Genomic DNA, 15,796 nt, shown 5'->3' with positions numbered 1-15,796 from the left:
CATTTTTTTCTCTCTTACTTTTTTTTGGAAGGAGGCAAACGCTATAATCTTCCCCCTCATGACAGCTTTTAATGCATCCCATAGTATCGGGGGTGACACCTCCCCATTATCATTAATTTCGAGATAGACTTTGAGCTCTTTCCTTGTTACTTTCCTAAATTCCACATCTTTAAGCAGAGATGAATTCAATCTCCAAATTGAAATTTTGGGGTATACGTTCATATCAATCGTCAGATACAGCGGTGCGTGGTCACTTATATCTATCGAGCCCATCTCGCATGTTAAGATTTTATCCCTATCTCTTCCAAACGTCAAAAAATAATCTATCCTCGTGTAAAGGGAGTGTGGGGCTGAGAAATGAGAGTAATCCCTCCTTGTAGGAAAGCGATTTCTCCATACATCAATTAAACCCACCTCATCAAACAATGCTGAAATTTTTTTATATAAGGTACTCAAGGTACTCCCGGCTTCTTTCTATTAGAGCTATCTAGATCCGGCTGCAGGCGTACATTCAGATCGCCGCCGCAAATTAAAGGGCCTTGAGTTTCTGTCACCATTATATTAACAATGTTCTTAAAAAAACTTAAGTCACTTCCTGGTGGGGCGTACACATTCATTAAAGTAACCTGATTACCATCAACTGTTCCCCGGACCAGTATAAACCTCCCATCCTTATCTTTAAGTTCGAATGACTTTTCAAAGTTCAATGCCCTGGAAATCAAAATCACCACACCCCGTCTGCGGCCGGATTCATACGCTGAGGAGAACATGTTTGTAAAGCCCATCCTCCTAAGTTTTTCATGTTCATTATTATTTAAGTGTGTTTCTTGTAAGTATACTATCTGTGCTCGATCTTTCTTCATTTTAGTCAAAATTCTACTTCGCTTAATAGGATTCGTGAGCCCGTTCACATTAAAGGATATAACGTTAATTCCCTTAGCACTTAGCATTTTCCGAAATAAAGTATCCAAACTTAAGTAACTTATCGACTGGTAAACTCCCTTTAAAAACCCGAGCAATGAACAACAACAACCGTCCAAAACCGGACAAACCCCCCCAAAAAAACAAAAAAAAAAAACACAAAAATTTTTTTAATCATTTAGTAAGGGGAAAGTATTTGTTATCTCACCCACTTCGACAGAACAGTATATCTCCATTAATCTCCTGTCGTAGAGGGGGAGCACCTTCTAGAAAGCTGAAGCTGCTCACGAATGGGTCTTTCTCTGTGTCCCTCCGAGTCACACCGCTGCGACATTCCCGTCTTCTCCCACATCAAATTTGACAGCTGCTTCGTTAGGGTCTGCTTCGGGACGACTTTAGCGATCTGGAATCCCCTTGTCCACATATCCGCCGTCGCTTCCTCCGCAGTCGAGTAGAGCCCAGTTCCCTCTTGATAGAAGACCCTCAATTTGGCAGGATAGGGCGTCTGGAATCTTATGTTCTGTTGTTTCAGATCTCTTTTAGCTTCAGCGTAGTCCTTACGTTTTCGCAGGATAGCTGGCGTGTAGTCTTGATCGAAATATATTCTCTGACCGTTCAGCAGAACAGTCCTCTTGGCCCACGCTTTGCGCAGAACTTCTTCCTTTGTATCAAAGCGGGCAAAACAGATCAATATCGAACGTGGGGTTCCCTCTCGGTTCCTCACTGCTCCCAGAGCCCGGTGTGATCTCTCGATACTCGGGAGGTCGAGGCATTCCGTCAATACTTTTTCCACAAAAACTGGCATTGAAGACCCTTCTGCTCCTTCGGGGACATTATACAGCCTCAGATTCTTTCGCCAGGCCCGGCTATCCTGATCCGCGATTTTATTTTCTTGCTCGCCGATAATTTTTAGCATCTTTAGCATCACCTGTTCCACGTTTTGGACCCGGTCTTCCATCTTCGTGATACGGGTTTCTGCTTCGGTTATCCTATTATTGGCTCTGACCAAGTCTGATTTAAATTCTTGGAACTCTCTCCGAAAGTCCCGTAGTTCTTCCAGTATCGTGATCAAAGCCGAGCCTTCGTCCGTGTTAGCCCTAGCATTGGCTTCATGTCGAGGTGGCGATGCCGCTGCCGAAAACCCTTCGTTTACGCGTTCTTCTGCCGAGCCTTTCTGTTTATCTCTTTTCCCCATGTTCACCCCGCTTATACCTCTACTATCTATCAAAAATTGGTAATAATTATGACACTTCACGGGGTGAACGACTTAATTATGAGAGAGAGCTACTCGTTAGACTGCCATATGTTGGGATGACGTCAACGGAACCGGCCAAATTATCTATCCTAAGTAAGCATAACTTTGTTTTTTCGAGGCAATGAGTTTGCATACTTTTCCTGCTAACTCATTACTGTACAGCTTTTCATTTTTTTCCTTCTGATTATCGAATTAGGGGTTCAGGTGATGAGGAAGAAATTAAAATATTCAGTCAAAGTAGCTTCATGGCTCCATCTAGTGGACTGATAATAGAAGTAGAGCAGCCGATGGCAGCTTCCTCTGCCTCACACTGCTGTCTGACTGCATTCAGCTGACACTGAGATGAAGCAGGAAAGAAGCAGCTGATATTTGTACAGCACACATGATGGAAATGAGGATTTCAGTTGATGTGCACATGAATGATTTGTGTTTCCTCGGAAGGTGAAGGTAGAAAGTGTGTGTGAGCTGACGTCAATTCAGCAGCATGGCTCAGTGTGACGACAGAGAGGAGGGGGTCCCTCCCTCTAAAACCACTCTGTGTGGGGAACATGAGAGCCAGACCAAAGCTCAGAGGTGAGATGACCATCTCTAACTGTCCATGACTTTTTCCATGTCACAGCTCAGCACTCACATCTCTGCTCCATCATTATTCACAGGAACCAACCTGGACCTGAACCCAGCTGTGTGTCCTTAAAGAGCAACTTCTCAAAAGGTATCGGTGAAGATTTTATGGGACAACATTCTCCACCAGAAAGGTAACCTGTAAATGTCTTTACTCTTTTTTACGCATACATTTTTGTGTTCATGTGCTACACGGTCTGTGTTAAAGTTTGTTTTTGTTTTAATAAGAATACCTTAGCCTTTCTTAACAAACATAAGTTGTGTTGTTTGTCCTTTCAACAGTGGCAGGACACACTTCACTCCCAGAAGCTGTAAACAACGAAACAATCAACATATTTTGACACAAAACACTCAGTTTTTTAAAAAGAAAAAAAAATCTTCCAGTTATAATGATAGTGAATAATAAATATTATAATGTTATTGAACCTTGTATATTGGAAAAAAAAAATTCAAGGACAGAGTCTTGGAGTGCAGGAGTGCCTCTCACATTGATGAATCACAGTGTAACTGCAGTAGCATTTGTAGTTCTGATGTGTGAGATGACCATCTCTGACTGTCCATGACTCTTCTCCATGTCATAGCTCAGCACTCACATCACTGCTCCATCATTATTCACAGGAACCAACTTAGACTTGAGCCTTGGCCTATACCTGAACCCAGCTGTGTGTCTTTAAAAAGCAACTTCTCAAAAGGTATTGGTGAAGATTTTAGACAACAGCATTCTCCAGCAGAGAGGTAATTTGCTTTTTTAATAAATGTTCAACTCTTTTTACACACATTTGAGTGAATAATAATAATAATAATAATAATAATAATACCTTAGTCTTTCTGATCAAACATAAGTAGTAATGCCTGTCCTTTCAGCTGCAGCTAGGTTTGTTTTTAAATAATCAATCAAAAATTATGTTAAATAATGAATTATCAGTAATAAATATTAATAATAATGTTATTGACCATTAAATATATTTACAAGTACAGAACCTCAGAGTGCAGGAATGCATCTCTGGTTTTCTGGGTGATGTGCTGTTCTAGCGGCACACAGTAAATGAACTGGAGTGTATGCAAGTCTGATGTGTCAAAGAGGTTGAGTCCCCTCATTAAACTTGAAATCTCTAAATAATGGCTTTAATATTTAGTCCTATTATAGCTGATAAAGTACAGAGTTTAGAAATATACACACATGTGATTTTTTAAATTGTAATTTTCTTTTTAAATTCTGTATTATCATTAACTGATCTAACACAGTAACTGTTAAAACCAGGAAATCAATGTGGAGCAACAAGAGTCAAAAAAAGTGATCTCAGCGGGAGTGGAAACTATTTCTGTGGGGTTATTACAACCACAGGGAGTCACTTGCTTCAATGTTTTGTCAAAATATCAGTTACTACATACACTTTGAACTAATCATGATTTCTCCACAGAGTGGACACGAAGACCTCGGTGGTTCCCAGTGGTCATTCTGCACAGCAGCAGAATCCAAAACACCTGGACTCCATATTTATGGTCTGTACATGTACAACAACTACTGTATTTTTACATCTATTCTGTTCACAGTCATCTACATGATGCTGTTTATAGACCAGTGCAATGTCAGTGTTTCATGGATCTTATATTGTGGTCCACAATTTCAGTCTAACTGGTTTATTAATGCAGTGTTGTGTTCCAGCTGCTGGAGGAAAACATTATCACTTTTGTGAAGAATGAGTTGAAGAAGATCCAGGAGGTTCTGAATCCCGGTTACGGGCAAAACCCAGAGCGTCAGAAGGAGGATGAGGAGGTGTTAGACACTGAGAATCAAGAGCAGGGGAACAGCAGCAGAGAGGCATTTGTGAAAATCACACTGCACTTCCTGAGGAGAATGAAGCAGGAGGATCTGGCTGACTGTTTGCAGAGCAGTAAGAAGATTTCTCTCAATATTTAAACTGCTCCATAAATGTGATGAAGAAAGTTTGCAAAAGAATCTATGCAGTCCTGTGAAAAATGATCATACTTATTGCTGGAGCATTCAGGTGTGTTTTAAGACGTTGCCAGAGTCTTAACAAGAGTGGATGTCCTATAAAATTTATACAATCATGTTACGTAAGGCCCCAAATGGGCGCCGTGCAAGAAAGTAGTAGCTCTAATATTGACCAGTAAGGATACACGCACACTGCAATGGGGTACACAAGAGTTTTTTCCTCAGAGTCAAACTACTGGCTGAGACAACTCTGGCCAGGAATCCAAGGCCCAAAGCCGCCACGGTCAGGGTTGTAAGCCTGGTTACAAACAGGGGAAAGGTGGTCACTTGGAAGAACAAGCAGCCAAAAACATATCAATCCTGCATCTTCCTCAGAAAGGTGTCATTTGAGGTTGGGCCTCCACATTAAAATCCTGGGGCTTCCACTCTCGAGCTGAAATTTCCCTAAAACTTGTCCAGTTTCCTTTTCATGGGCACAGAGAGTCTCCAATCCAGTGTTCTTTCTCCCAGCAGATCCACACAAATCCCATTTAAAATGAGTCCTCCCTCCAACATCCTCAGATTATTTTAAAAGCAAAACCAGGCCAGGTTAAAAATATTTTCTTTAAAATGTGCACACTTATTTTTGGAGTCTCCGAGGCTTCCCTGCTGCACCAGTGTCCTACAACCCCCCCTTACTGTTTCCTTCCTGAGAAGGGCTCCAGTCCTGAAATACACTGGCTAATGATGATGATTGGGGACCAGTGAAAACACAGCTGAACATAATGAAACAGAAAGTAGAACTAATGACACTTAGACAGAGGGCTGGCATGGTGAAGTACCCCCCCTTTCAAAGGCCGGTACCCGGCGGCCCAAAGAAAATACACCAGAGGGGGCAGAGGGGGTTCAAGACGAAGAGACAGAGTCCAAACATGAACAGTTCAGGGGGGCGGCCACAGGGAAGGCAGCAGCGGCAACTTAGCAGATCCAGAGGCCGACCACGCCGGTGACAAGGTCCAGTCAGCGGCCTGCAAGGTGGCCGCCAATGTCAAATCGGATGTGGGCGAGGAGGTAGCATGGGAATCGCTGGACTAGAAGAACCATGACCAGATAGCAACAGGGCAGCTGCAGGCGACGGCATGGGAGCCGGCGGTGGCGGGGCAGCTGCAGGCGACGGCGTGGGAGCCGGTGGTGGCGGAGCAGCTGCAGGCGACGGTGTGGGAGCTGGCGGTGCAGGGCCAGCAGGGACGGAAACCTTTGCCTGAAGAACTGAACAAGAGGATGAATGAGTGACAAGGCCAGAGACTGGATAGGAGATTGGGCAACGGGCGACTGAGCTACGGGAGAGTGGACTACAGACCTGACTGACTGGAATACAGGGGACTGGGCGACAGACTGAGCCACAGGTGACTGGAGGACAGGAAGAGACTGGACTACAGGTGACGGGAGGACAGTCTCCTCCTGTCCTCCCGTCACCTGTAGTCCAGTGACTGGGCTACAGGTGACGGAACAGAAGGAGACTGGACTGTCTGGCTGGAGACTGAGCTACAGGCAACTGGAGGATGGGAGACTGAGCTACAGGTGACTGGAGGATGGGAGACTGAGCTACAGGTGACTGGAGGACGGGAGACTGAGCTACAGGTGACTGTGTTACTGTTGGTGAGGTTAATGGCTGAGCTGATGGTTGGGTTAGAGATGGTGACAGTGCTGCAGCCTGAGATAATAAACCGGGTGCTTGAGCTGGGAATAGGTCTGTCAACTTAACCAGGGATTGAGCTACGGTGTGAAAAGATGGATGAGGAGGTGGATGAAGTGGTAGACTGGCACGTGGAGAGGCTAGCTCTTCCGAGCCTCTAGGGAGGTCAGCCTGGATTCTGGCTGCGCTGGGACAGGCACAGAAGGTGGCTGGACACCAGTCATCCCCACCTGAGAAACAGGAATGGTTGTGGAGGTAGACTGGGTCACAGCTGCCCTCGTCCTGGGAGCTGGCACAGGAACAGGCAATAGCTGAACATTAACTGCCCTCACCTGAGCAGGATGAAGGGAATGGCGGACTTTGAGGTACCTTGCTAACAGGAAAAGGCTGAACTATTGATGAGGAGATTTTGATTGAGTGGGAGAAATTATCTAATCTAGTGGTGTGAATGTCATTAGTAACGTCCTGGGATAATGAAACAGTCTCTTTGGAAGAGGGGATCAGACTTCTCAGCATCGCTGTGAATGTCTATGCCAGGGCGCTGAAGAGGTTAGTTGAGTCTCAAATAAAGGAAGAACAATGTTGTTTTCAACCTGGTCAAAGAACACTAGACCAGCTCTTTATCCTCCTGTGGATATTTGATGGTACGTAGGAGTTTGCCATTCATGTTTTGTGGAATTAAAGAAGGCATTTGACTGCATCCCTTGGAGTATCCTGTGGGGAGTAGCTCAGGTGTATTGAGTGTCTGGCTTGTTGCTACAAGACATTCATTCCCCATATAACAGTTACATGAACTTGTTCTGCATTGCCAGCAATAAGCTGAACTTGTTCCCAGAGTGTGTCGGACTCCAGCGGCCGTCCTTTTGTCACTTGAATCCTGTTCAGAATTCTTATGCACAGAATTTCTAGACATAGCCAGATGGCAGAAGGATTCCACTTTGATAGCCTCAGAATTTCATCTCCTCTTTTTGCAGATGATGTTGTTCTGTTGGGTACATTAGGCGGTGGCATCCAGCTCAACCTGGAGGGTTTAGTGTTGAGTTTGAAGAACACTGTGGATGTTGTCACTTACAGAATAATTTCTTGGCACTGATCCCATGAATACCAGTGAATCTGGATTTTTTTTCATTGCATTAAGTTTCTCATCTGAAGCTGACAGATCAGACCTCCACATGTTTTATTGTTTTTCTTGTAATCTGTTAGTCTTTTTCATATGAACATTGATTCCAGTTTGTTTGTTTTTTTACTCGAGTCAGAGTGAGTGTCTTGGGGAAAATTATATTCAGCACACGTGTTATTTGAGCCCAAGTATCTTTAAAAAAAATTTCCACTTATATTTATATATTTGTTCACTCCTCCACTGCAGCTGAGCCAGGGACCACACCTCCGCCACAATATTCTACTAATTATAATTTTTTTGTAGAATTTTTTTAAACAGTCATCACTTCCATGGAAACACTTTGGAAAACAGCATCTCTTCTGGCTTCCTCATTTCTCCATAGTGAGACTTTCTCTTTAGTGACCTCCTGACCCAGTATGAACCTTCCAGATCCCTCAGGTCATCTGGATCCGGTCTTTTATCAGTTCCCAGAGTCAGAACCAGACACGGAGAAGCTGCATTCAGCTTTTATGCTCCTTATATCTGGAACAAACTCCCAGAAAGCCTCAGATCAGCTGAAACACTCAGTTTATTTAAATCCAGGTTGAAGACTCACCTATTCTCAGCTGCATTTGAATAAAGCACCAAATCCACACTTTTAAGCTTAAATTTCAAAACTTACATTTAACTACTGATTTTATCTGTTTTGATGTCATATACTGTTTTGTTTGTTTGTTTGGTAATTAGTTAGTTACTTTGTTTGCTTGTTTAAATCAATTTTAAATCATGCTTTTTATTTGTTTTTGTTTCTAATGTCTCTGTATAGCACTTTGAATCACCTTGTTGTTGAATTGTGCTATACAAATAAACTTGCCTTGCCTTGCCTTATTTTTTGCCTTAGAAGTGCAGGCTTTTCTCTTAGAAAAATCATCATCAGTTTCTCTGCTTCACCGTAATGTGTTTTGTTATATAAGAAATGTGAGTCGGTCAGTATGCAGACACTGTTTAAATTCTCTACAGATTGCACAGTTGCACAAACATACACATGGCAATGAGAACAAAATATACCAAAAAAATAGACTAGTATGCACATTAGAGATTATTAGGCAGAGTCTCTGAAACAATAGAGTACAACAGTAGATCGTATTATTGTATGATCTACTGTACAATATAAAGCGCCTTGAGGCGACTGCTGTTGTGATTTGGTGCTATATAATTAAAATTGAATAAAATTGAATTGAATTGAATAGATCCCATGGTAATTTTGTGTGAGAACTCATTGTTTGCATAGGATAGGAATATTTGCATGCAAATATTAGTAAATTATGCCTTATGTCCTTTGGACAGACAATAATAATAAAGTTTGGTCATAAGGCACAGTTTGTGTTTAGAGAAAACTAAACACAGTACAGGAGCACAAATGCCTCATACCAACTGTGAAGCACAGACCTGGGCACCTTGCAGTCATTAAATTAGCCATGAACTCCTCTTTATAAAAAGTTATTCTAGAGACAAATTCTCAAAATGATGATAACTGTCCAGAAGCTAAAACTTGGCCACAATTGGGCCATAGACAAGGGCAGCAGCAAATCAAATATGGCTCAGTAAAATTCAACTCACGAGTGGACTGAAGCATTGAAGCACTTTACACAGTTTTTCACAGGACTGTATATTTATGATAATAATTATCTTGAGGAATGGGATGTTGGGATTATTTAAGTACTATAATTCATTTATTTGACTTATTTGTTGTGTATTTTTCAGAAATGTTTGCTCCACTTTATCAGCATAACCTAAAATCTAAGCTGAAGAGGAAGTTCCAGTGTGTCTTTGAGGGGATCGCTAAAGCAGGAAACCCAACCCTTCTCAATCAGATCTACACAGAGCTCTACATCACAAAGGGAGGGACTACAGAGGTCAATCAAGAACATGAAGTTAGACAGATTGAAACAAGAGCCAGGAAACCAGACAGAGAAGAAACAACAATCAGACAAGAAGACATCTTTCAAACCTCACCTGGAAGAGAGAAACCAATCAGAGCAATGCTGACAACAGGGGTGGCTGGTATTGGGAAAACAATCTTAACTCAGAAGGTAACTGTGGATTGGGCTGAAGAAAAAGCCAACCAGGACATCCAGTTCATGTTTCCATTCACTTTCAGAGAGCTGAATGTGCTAAAAGAGGGAAACTTCAGTTTGATGGAACTTGTTCATTATTTCTTTACTGAAACCAAAGAAGCAAGAATCTGTAGCTTTGAAGATTTCAAGGTTGTCTTTATTTTTGATGGTCTGGATGAGTGTCGACTTCCTCTGGACTTTTGCAATACAGAAATCCTAACTGACCCAAGAAAGTCCACCTCAGTAGATGTGCTGCTGACAAATCTCATCAGAGGTGATCTGCTTCCTACTGCTCGCCTCTGGATAACCACACGACCTGCAGCAGCCAATCAGATCCCTGCTGAGTGTGTGGACATGGTGACAGAGGTCAGGGGGTTCACTGACCCACAGAAGGAGGAGTACTTCAGAAAAAGATCCACAGACGAGCGACTGGCCAGCAGGATCATCTCCCACATCAAGACATCACGAAGCCTCCACATCATGTGTCACATCCCAGTCTTCTGCTGGATCACTGCTACAGTTCTGGAGGATGTGCTGAAAACCAGAGAGGGAGGAGAGCTGCCCAAGACCCTAACTCAGATGTACATCCACTTCCTGGTAGTTCAGGCCAAAGTGAAGAAGGTCAAGTACGATGGAGGAGTTGAGACAGATCCACACTGGAGTCCAGAGAGCAGGAAGATGATTGAGTCTCTGGGAAAACTGGCTTTTGATCAGCTGCAGAAAGGAAACCTGATCTTCTATGAATCAGACCTGACAGAGTGTGGCATCGATATCACAGCAGCCTCAGTGTACTCAGGAGTGTTCACACAGATCTTTAGAGAGGAGAGAGGACTGTACCAGAATAAGGTGTTCTGCTTTGTCCATCTGAGTGTTCAGGAGTTTCTGGCTGCTCTTCATGTTCACCTGACATTTGTGAAGTCTGGAGTCAATCTGATGGAAGAAAATCAAAAAGCCTCCCAGAAATTTAAAACAAGAAAACCTGGAAAGAAACATTTCTACCAGAGTGCCGTGAACAAGGCCTTGCAGAGCCAAAATGGACATCTGGACTTGTTCCTCCGCTTTCTTCTGGGTCTTTCGCTTCATAATAATCAAAGTCTTCTGCAAGGACTGTTGGCACAGACATCAAATAGCTCACGGACAAATCAAATTCTGTCACAATGTTTGTTGACACTGACTGGAAGTAGCTCACAGACCAATAGAAAAGCAGCTCAGTATATAAAAATGAGGCTCAGTACGAATCTGTCTACAGAGCAAAGCATCAATTTGTTCCATTGTCTCAATGAACTGAATGATCGTTCTCTGGTGAAGAAGATCCAACAATCGTTGAGTTCACAACGTTTTTCCACAGATAAACTGTCTCCTGCTCAGTGGTCAGCTCTGGTCTTCATGTTACTGTCATCAGAAGAAGCTCTTGAAGTGTTTGATCTGAAGAGTTACTCTGCTTCAGAGGAGGTTCTTCTGAGATTGTTGCCAGTGATCAAAGCCTCCAACAAAGCTCTGTATGTACACATATACTACAATATATTCATTAATGAATATACTAGTTCTTTTATGAAAATTAAGGCACTGGACATCATTATCATCAAGGTTTGAGTTAAATCATGTTAAGCCCTGGCCTAGGGGAAACCCAAAGCGCAACATGCAGATGGCTCCCCTGCTCCCCGAGGAAAGGTACAGCAGGACTTGTAATTTCAAACACAGGACATTTTATTTCCCTTTAGCCATAGAAATCAGGGTGGGCATTGCAAAAACAATAAACAAAACATTCTAGAAAGGAAACTCAGCAAACTTATGTACCTATCACAAGAAGCAAAAAGAAAATACAGGCCTCTGACCTGTCTTCCTAACCTAAACCTAAGGGAGAAAAAGGCTTTAAAAGAAAAAGGCTTTCCACCCCTACAGCTACCAGATCAATCTCTACAAAACCAAAACATTATTTACAATATATATAAAAAATAACGAATCTAGCTCTTCGAGATAAAGAAAAACTTCATTACACAATACACTCACAATACACAACTAAATACACAGCACGGCCTGCTACACTGATGGGTTCCAATTTATAGTCTTATTCAGTCTAAAGTCTTTTATATAAATTAATAAGTTTATATCACTTGATTTTTTTTTAGAAATATTCTACCACATTTTCAACCAGATATACATGTTTCTTTATATTTCTCTCCATATTTATGTTTCTTCAGACTGAGCAACTGTAACCTTTCAGAGAGAAGCTGTGAAGCTCTGTCCTCAGTCCTTAGATCCCAGTCCTCCAGTCTGAGAGAGCTGGACCTAAGTAACAACAACCTAATGGATTCAGGAGCGAAGATGCTGTTTGCTGAACTGAAGAGTCAGCACTGTACACTGGAAACATTAAGGTCGGATGTGTATGTTTGTATGTGGATATTAGAGAGAGTGAGAGAGACATTATTTTTACTATTAAATTCATTAGTTTCTAAGACATAGCTAAAACAAGTGTCTACATCTTCTACATATTTATATTATTGTATTTTTTTCAGATTAAGTATGTGCAACCTCTCAGAGAGAAGCTGTGAGGCACTTTCCTCAATTCTTGGACTATATCCCACATCTTTAAAAGAGCTGGACCTGAGCAACAATGACCTGAAGGACTCAGGAGTAAAGATGCTTTCTGCTGGACTGAAGAGTCCACAATGTACATTGGAAACTCTAAGGTAATGTTGAGCTCTATTTTTATTGTTTGAGAAAATTAACCACTAAGAATTGTTACCAATACAATTCAAAGGCTCAAACGCGTCCACAAAACCAAGTTAGCAGGCAATTAAACTTTATATATGTTAGATGTCAGTATAACTAAATTTTGAAGCAGCATATAAGTATTGTTTAGTGGCTGTAGAATTTTGCTCAAAGCATCAATGTGTCTTAACTGTAACACAGATGAACATCTACAAAACATATATTCACAGTCATTTCTAACTCACCAACTCCCTTACTCAGTGACTGTTTAATTATATGTTGGAAACAGTTTTCTCTTATATTATTCACAGCAGAAAACAATTCTTTCAGAGAACCTGTGATATGAATTGGTTTATGTGTCTGCAGGCTTTCAGGTTGTTTGATCACAGAAGAAGGAAGTAATGATTTGGCTTTAGCTCTGAGCTCCAACCCCTTCCATCTGAGAGAACTGGATCTGAGCTACAATCATCCAGGATACTCAGCAGTAAAGCTTCTGTCTTCTGGAGTGAAGGATCCACATTGGAATCTTGACACTTTGAGGTATAGAGAGAGCTGCCGCAACAAATTCATGCTGCAAAACTTGCCAAATCCTCAAAGAAGATTTGGCAAGTTTTTATGGGTGCAACCTCAATTCTCCTCCTTAACCCACAGATACCTTTTTCTTATGGTACAAATATGGTACCATTTAAGGGGAAATCAAATGGTTTTCCATACAAGATTTACTGCCAAGAAGCATTGTACAACAAGGAAATAATCGTTTAAATACAAATTTCCTCACTTTTTGTGCTACGTTTAAATTTTCTGTCACCAAAGTGACAAAGAATATATTTGCCATGGGTCAGTACAACAAATAAAAAAAGATGTATGTGAAAACATTTGGTTAACTAGTCTGGATTAGTTCAAATGTTGTGCTCTTCTGTCATCACTGTCTAACAGTATGTGTATGACAGTGATGTAGTGTTCATGTGTGCATGCTGAAAGAGACTGTGCTGGTCTGACCCCCCTCCTCCTTTCAGGGTGGAGCCTGCTGGAGCCCGATGGTTGAGACCAGGTCTGAGGAAGTGTAAGTGTGTTTTTAATGTGATTCATGAAAACAAAGCAGCACACATTCAACCATCTTCAACAGATGTTTATTATGTTTGTTCCCTCCATCAGATGCCTGTGAACTTACAATTGACATGAACACAATTAGCAGAGAACTTCATCTGTCTGACAACAACAGGAAGGTGACACGTGGACGACCATTTCAGTCATATCCTGATCATCCAGAAAGATTTGAACGGCCTCAGTTTCTGTGTCGTGAACCCCTGAGGGGTCGCTGCTACTGGGAGGTTGAGTGGAGAGGATATTCTGATCTATCTGTAAGTTACAGCAAAATCAAAAGGAAAGGAAGAAATAATACTGGTGCATTTGGATGGAATGATCATTCCTGGAGTTTGTGGTTCTCTGAAAGTAATCCTTACTGTGTCTCTTACAATAACAAAAAAACACATATCTCCTCCTCCTCCTCCTCCTCTGTGTCTAACAGAGTAGCAGTGTATGTGGACTGTCCTGCTGGCACTCTGTCCTTCTACAGAGTCTCCTCTGACACTCTGATCCACCTCCACACCTTCAACACCACATTCACTGAACCTCTTTATCCTGGATTTACACTCTGGGATAGAGCATCAGTGAGTCTGTGTGTAGTTTAGTATAAAGAGTGTCTTCTTGTTATAAATATACTCAGCTGAATCAGAGTACAGTTAAGTCTGTAAATATCTGTCTATTTCACTTAGACACACATTTTCAGATTCCTGGATTAAGACAAATTTAAAAACTGCTCAGAGACATTCACACATTATTACCTAAAGAAGTTTTCGTTCACCCTATTTTTATTCATACTCACTCTTACAATACTGAAATGATAACTATGCTGTAACCTGTTTGTGATGTATAAATAACCAGGAAATTATTGTTATGTTACAAATGATGTTTACATTTTTGCAGTTGTAGACAATGTTCCTTGTTTTTTACACTGCACCTGTTTATATAATATGTATTTGGTGTTTAAAACAAAATGCTGTGTTGTGTTTTTTTAGCCAAAATCTGAACAAATTAGAAAACATCTTAAAACTGAGACCTTCGGTTGCCTTTAACAGCCTGTTGACTCGGTTGTTTATAAACAACCAGGGATCAATTTCATATGAACAAAAACAAAAAGAAAAGAAATGACAGCTAAGCTTACTCACAGTTGCCTTGCCCCAATGTTTAACTTCTAGTCTCTTAATCTAATGTTATCTTTTAAATAAAGTGCACAAATGACTAATATCACCAAATATGTAACTCCACCCTGGGTAACTAGGGACATACCCATACAAGTTCAACCCAAACTTGCCTGAACCTAAGTGGAGGGCTTTTTTCTTTCTTTAAAAATCTGTGAATATTTTACACATTTGCATTAGAATGGCCGATATTTATTTTCCTCCAATTAAATAAATTGTTTCTACTCATTCTTTCTGAGGTTTAAGTAATTAATCCAACACTTCTCCACTTCTTATTCTGGCTGGTTTCTGTGATTGAAAGAGTAACAGTGAAAATAATATCTTAAGATTTTTAATTAATTGATGTTGTGATTGTAGTGTAATTCCAGATCATTTTTCTCACTCACTTATTATTGCATTACTTTATATACTGAAGGTGAATTTATATCAGCTTATTACTTGTTTAATTTTTCAATAAAATGGTGTCATATGACAAAGATCAGCTGTTTGGATGTCTCTGTTTTTCTATTTATCTGTGGCTGCAGCTGCAGACTCTTCCTCACTGATCAGTCTGCAGACTGTTTACTCAAAATATTAATTTGTCTGGTAAATATCAGCAATCGCTGAAAGGTTCCCACTGTTTGTTTTAGCGGGACAACAATACGAAAGCTTCAAATAATCCGATTACAGCCAGGGATGATAAAATAAAAACTTCAAAACAGTTAAGAGCTTCAACATGCAGATGATTGGAAGATGATTCAACAATTATCAGAACAGATCCAGATTAATTTTCTGGTATAAATGAGAAAACATCACTTCACTGGTTGCTTTAATTCTGTCACAATATAAACATTGAGACCGAAATCACAGAAGAACCCAAGATCGAGTAACATGCGGTGACCATCAGATTGATCTCTATTCTCTGTCCCAAGTCGAAAAAAATATACTGCATTGCTTTTCACAAAATAAAGGCACCAAACATCAAAGGAACATCAGAGGCACTAGCGTTACTATTTCTTAGCCTGCCCCACTCCACTTCAGTTTCAGTTTCAGCCTGAACAACAGTCAGTCAGCTTCATTCAATCCAGAGCCAGCAGCATAGTTTAGATTGGAGAAATCCTCATTCACACAGGTTTACTTCAAGAATTATTTTCACGTTGTTCTTTTTAACCTGGTGAACATGGCGCGAAGGGCTAATT

At 41.0% G+C, this 15,796-nt stretch overlaps 1 protein-coding gene across 1 annotated transcript; it reads left to right on the top strand.

The window, feature by feature from the left end:
• The first annotated feature begins 2,660 nt into the window (after positions 1 to 2,660).
• LOC113015510 (NLR family CARD domain-containing protein 3-like) lies at positions 2,661 to 14,048 on the top strand. Its single transcript, XM_026157500.1, has 10 exons — positions 2,661 to 2,749; positions 2,833 to 2,931; positions 4,219 to 4,300; positions 4,464 to 4,692; positions 9,293 to 11,144; positions 11,847 to 12,020; positions 12,162 to 12,335; positions 12,724 to 12,897; positions 13,374 to 13,420; positions 13,513 to 14,048. The coding sequence occupies exons 1-10, from the start codon at positions 2,661 to 2,663 to the stop codon at positions 14,046 to 14,048; spliced, it is 3,456 nt and encodes a 1,151-aa protein (XP_026013285.1).
• Positions 14,049 to 15,796: the final 1,748 nt, after the last annotated feature.

Source organism: Astatotilapia calliptera, chromosome 23 (genome assembly GCF_900246225.1).
Source record: "Astatotilapia calliptera chromosome 23, fAstCal1.2, whole genome shotgun sequence".
Taxonomy (NCBI): domain Eukaryota; kingdom Metazoa; phylum Chordata; class Actinopteri; order Cichliformes; family Cichlidae; genus Astatotilapia; species Astatotilapia calliptera.
Note: the sequence above shows the minus strand (reverse complement) of the source record. Positions and strands in the feature narration are given on the sequence as shown.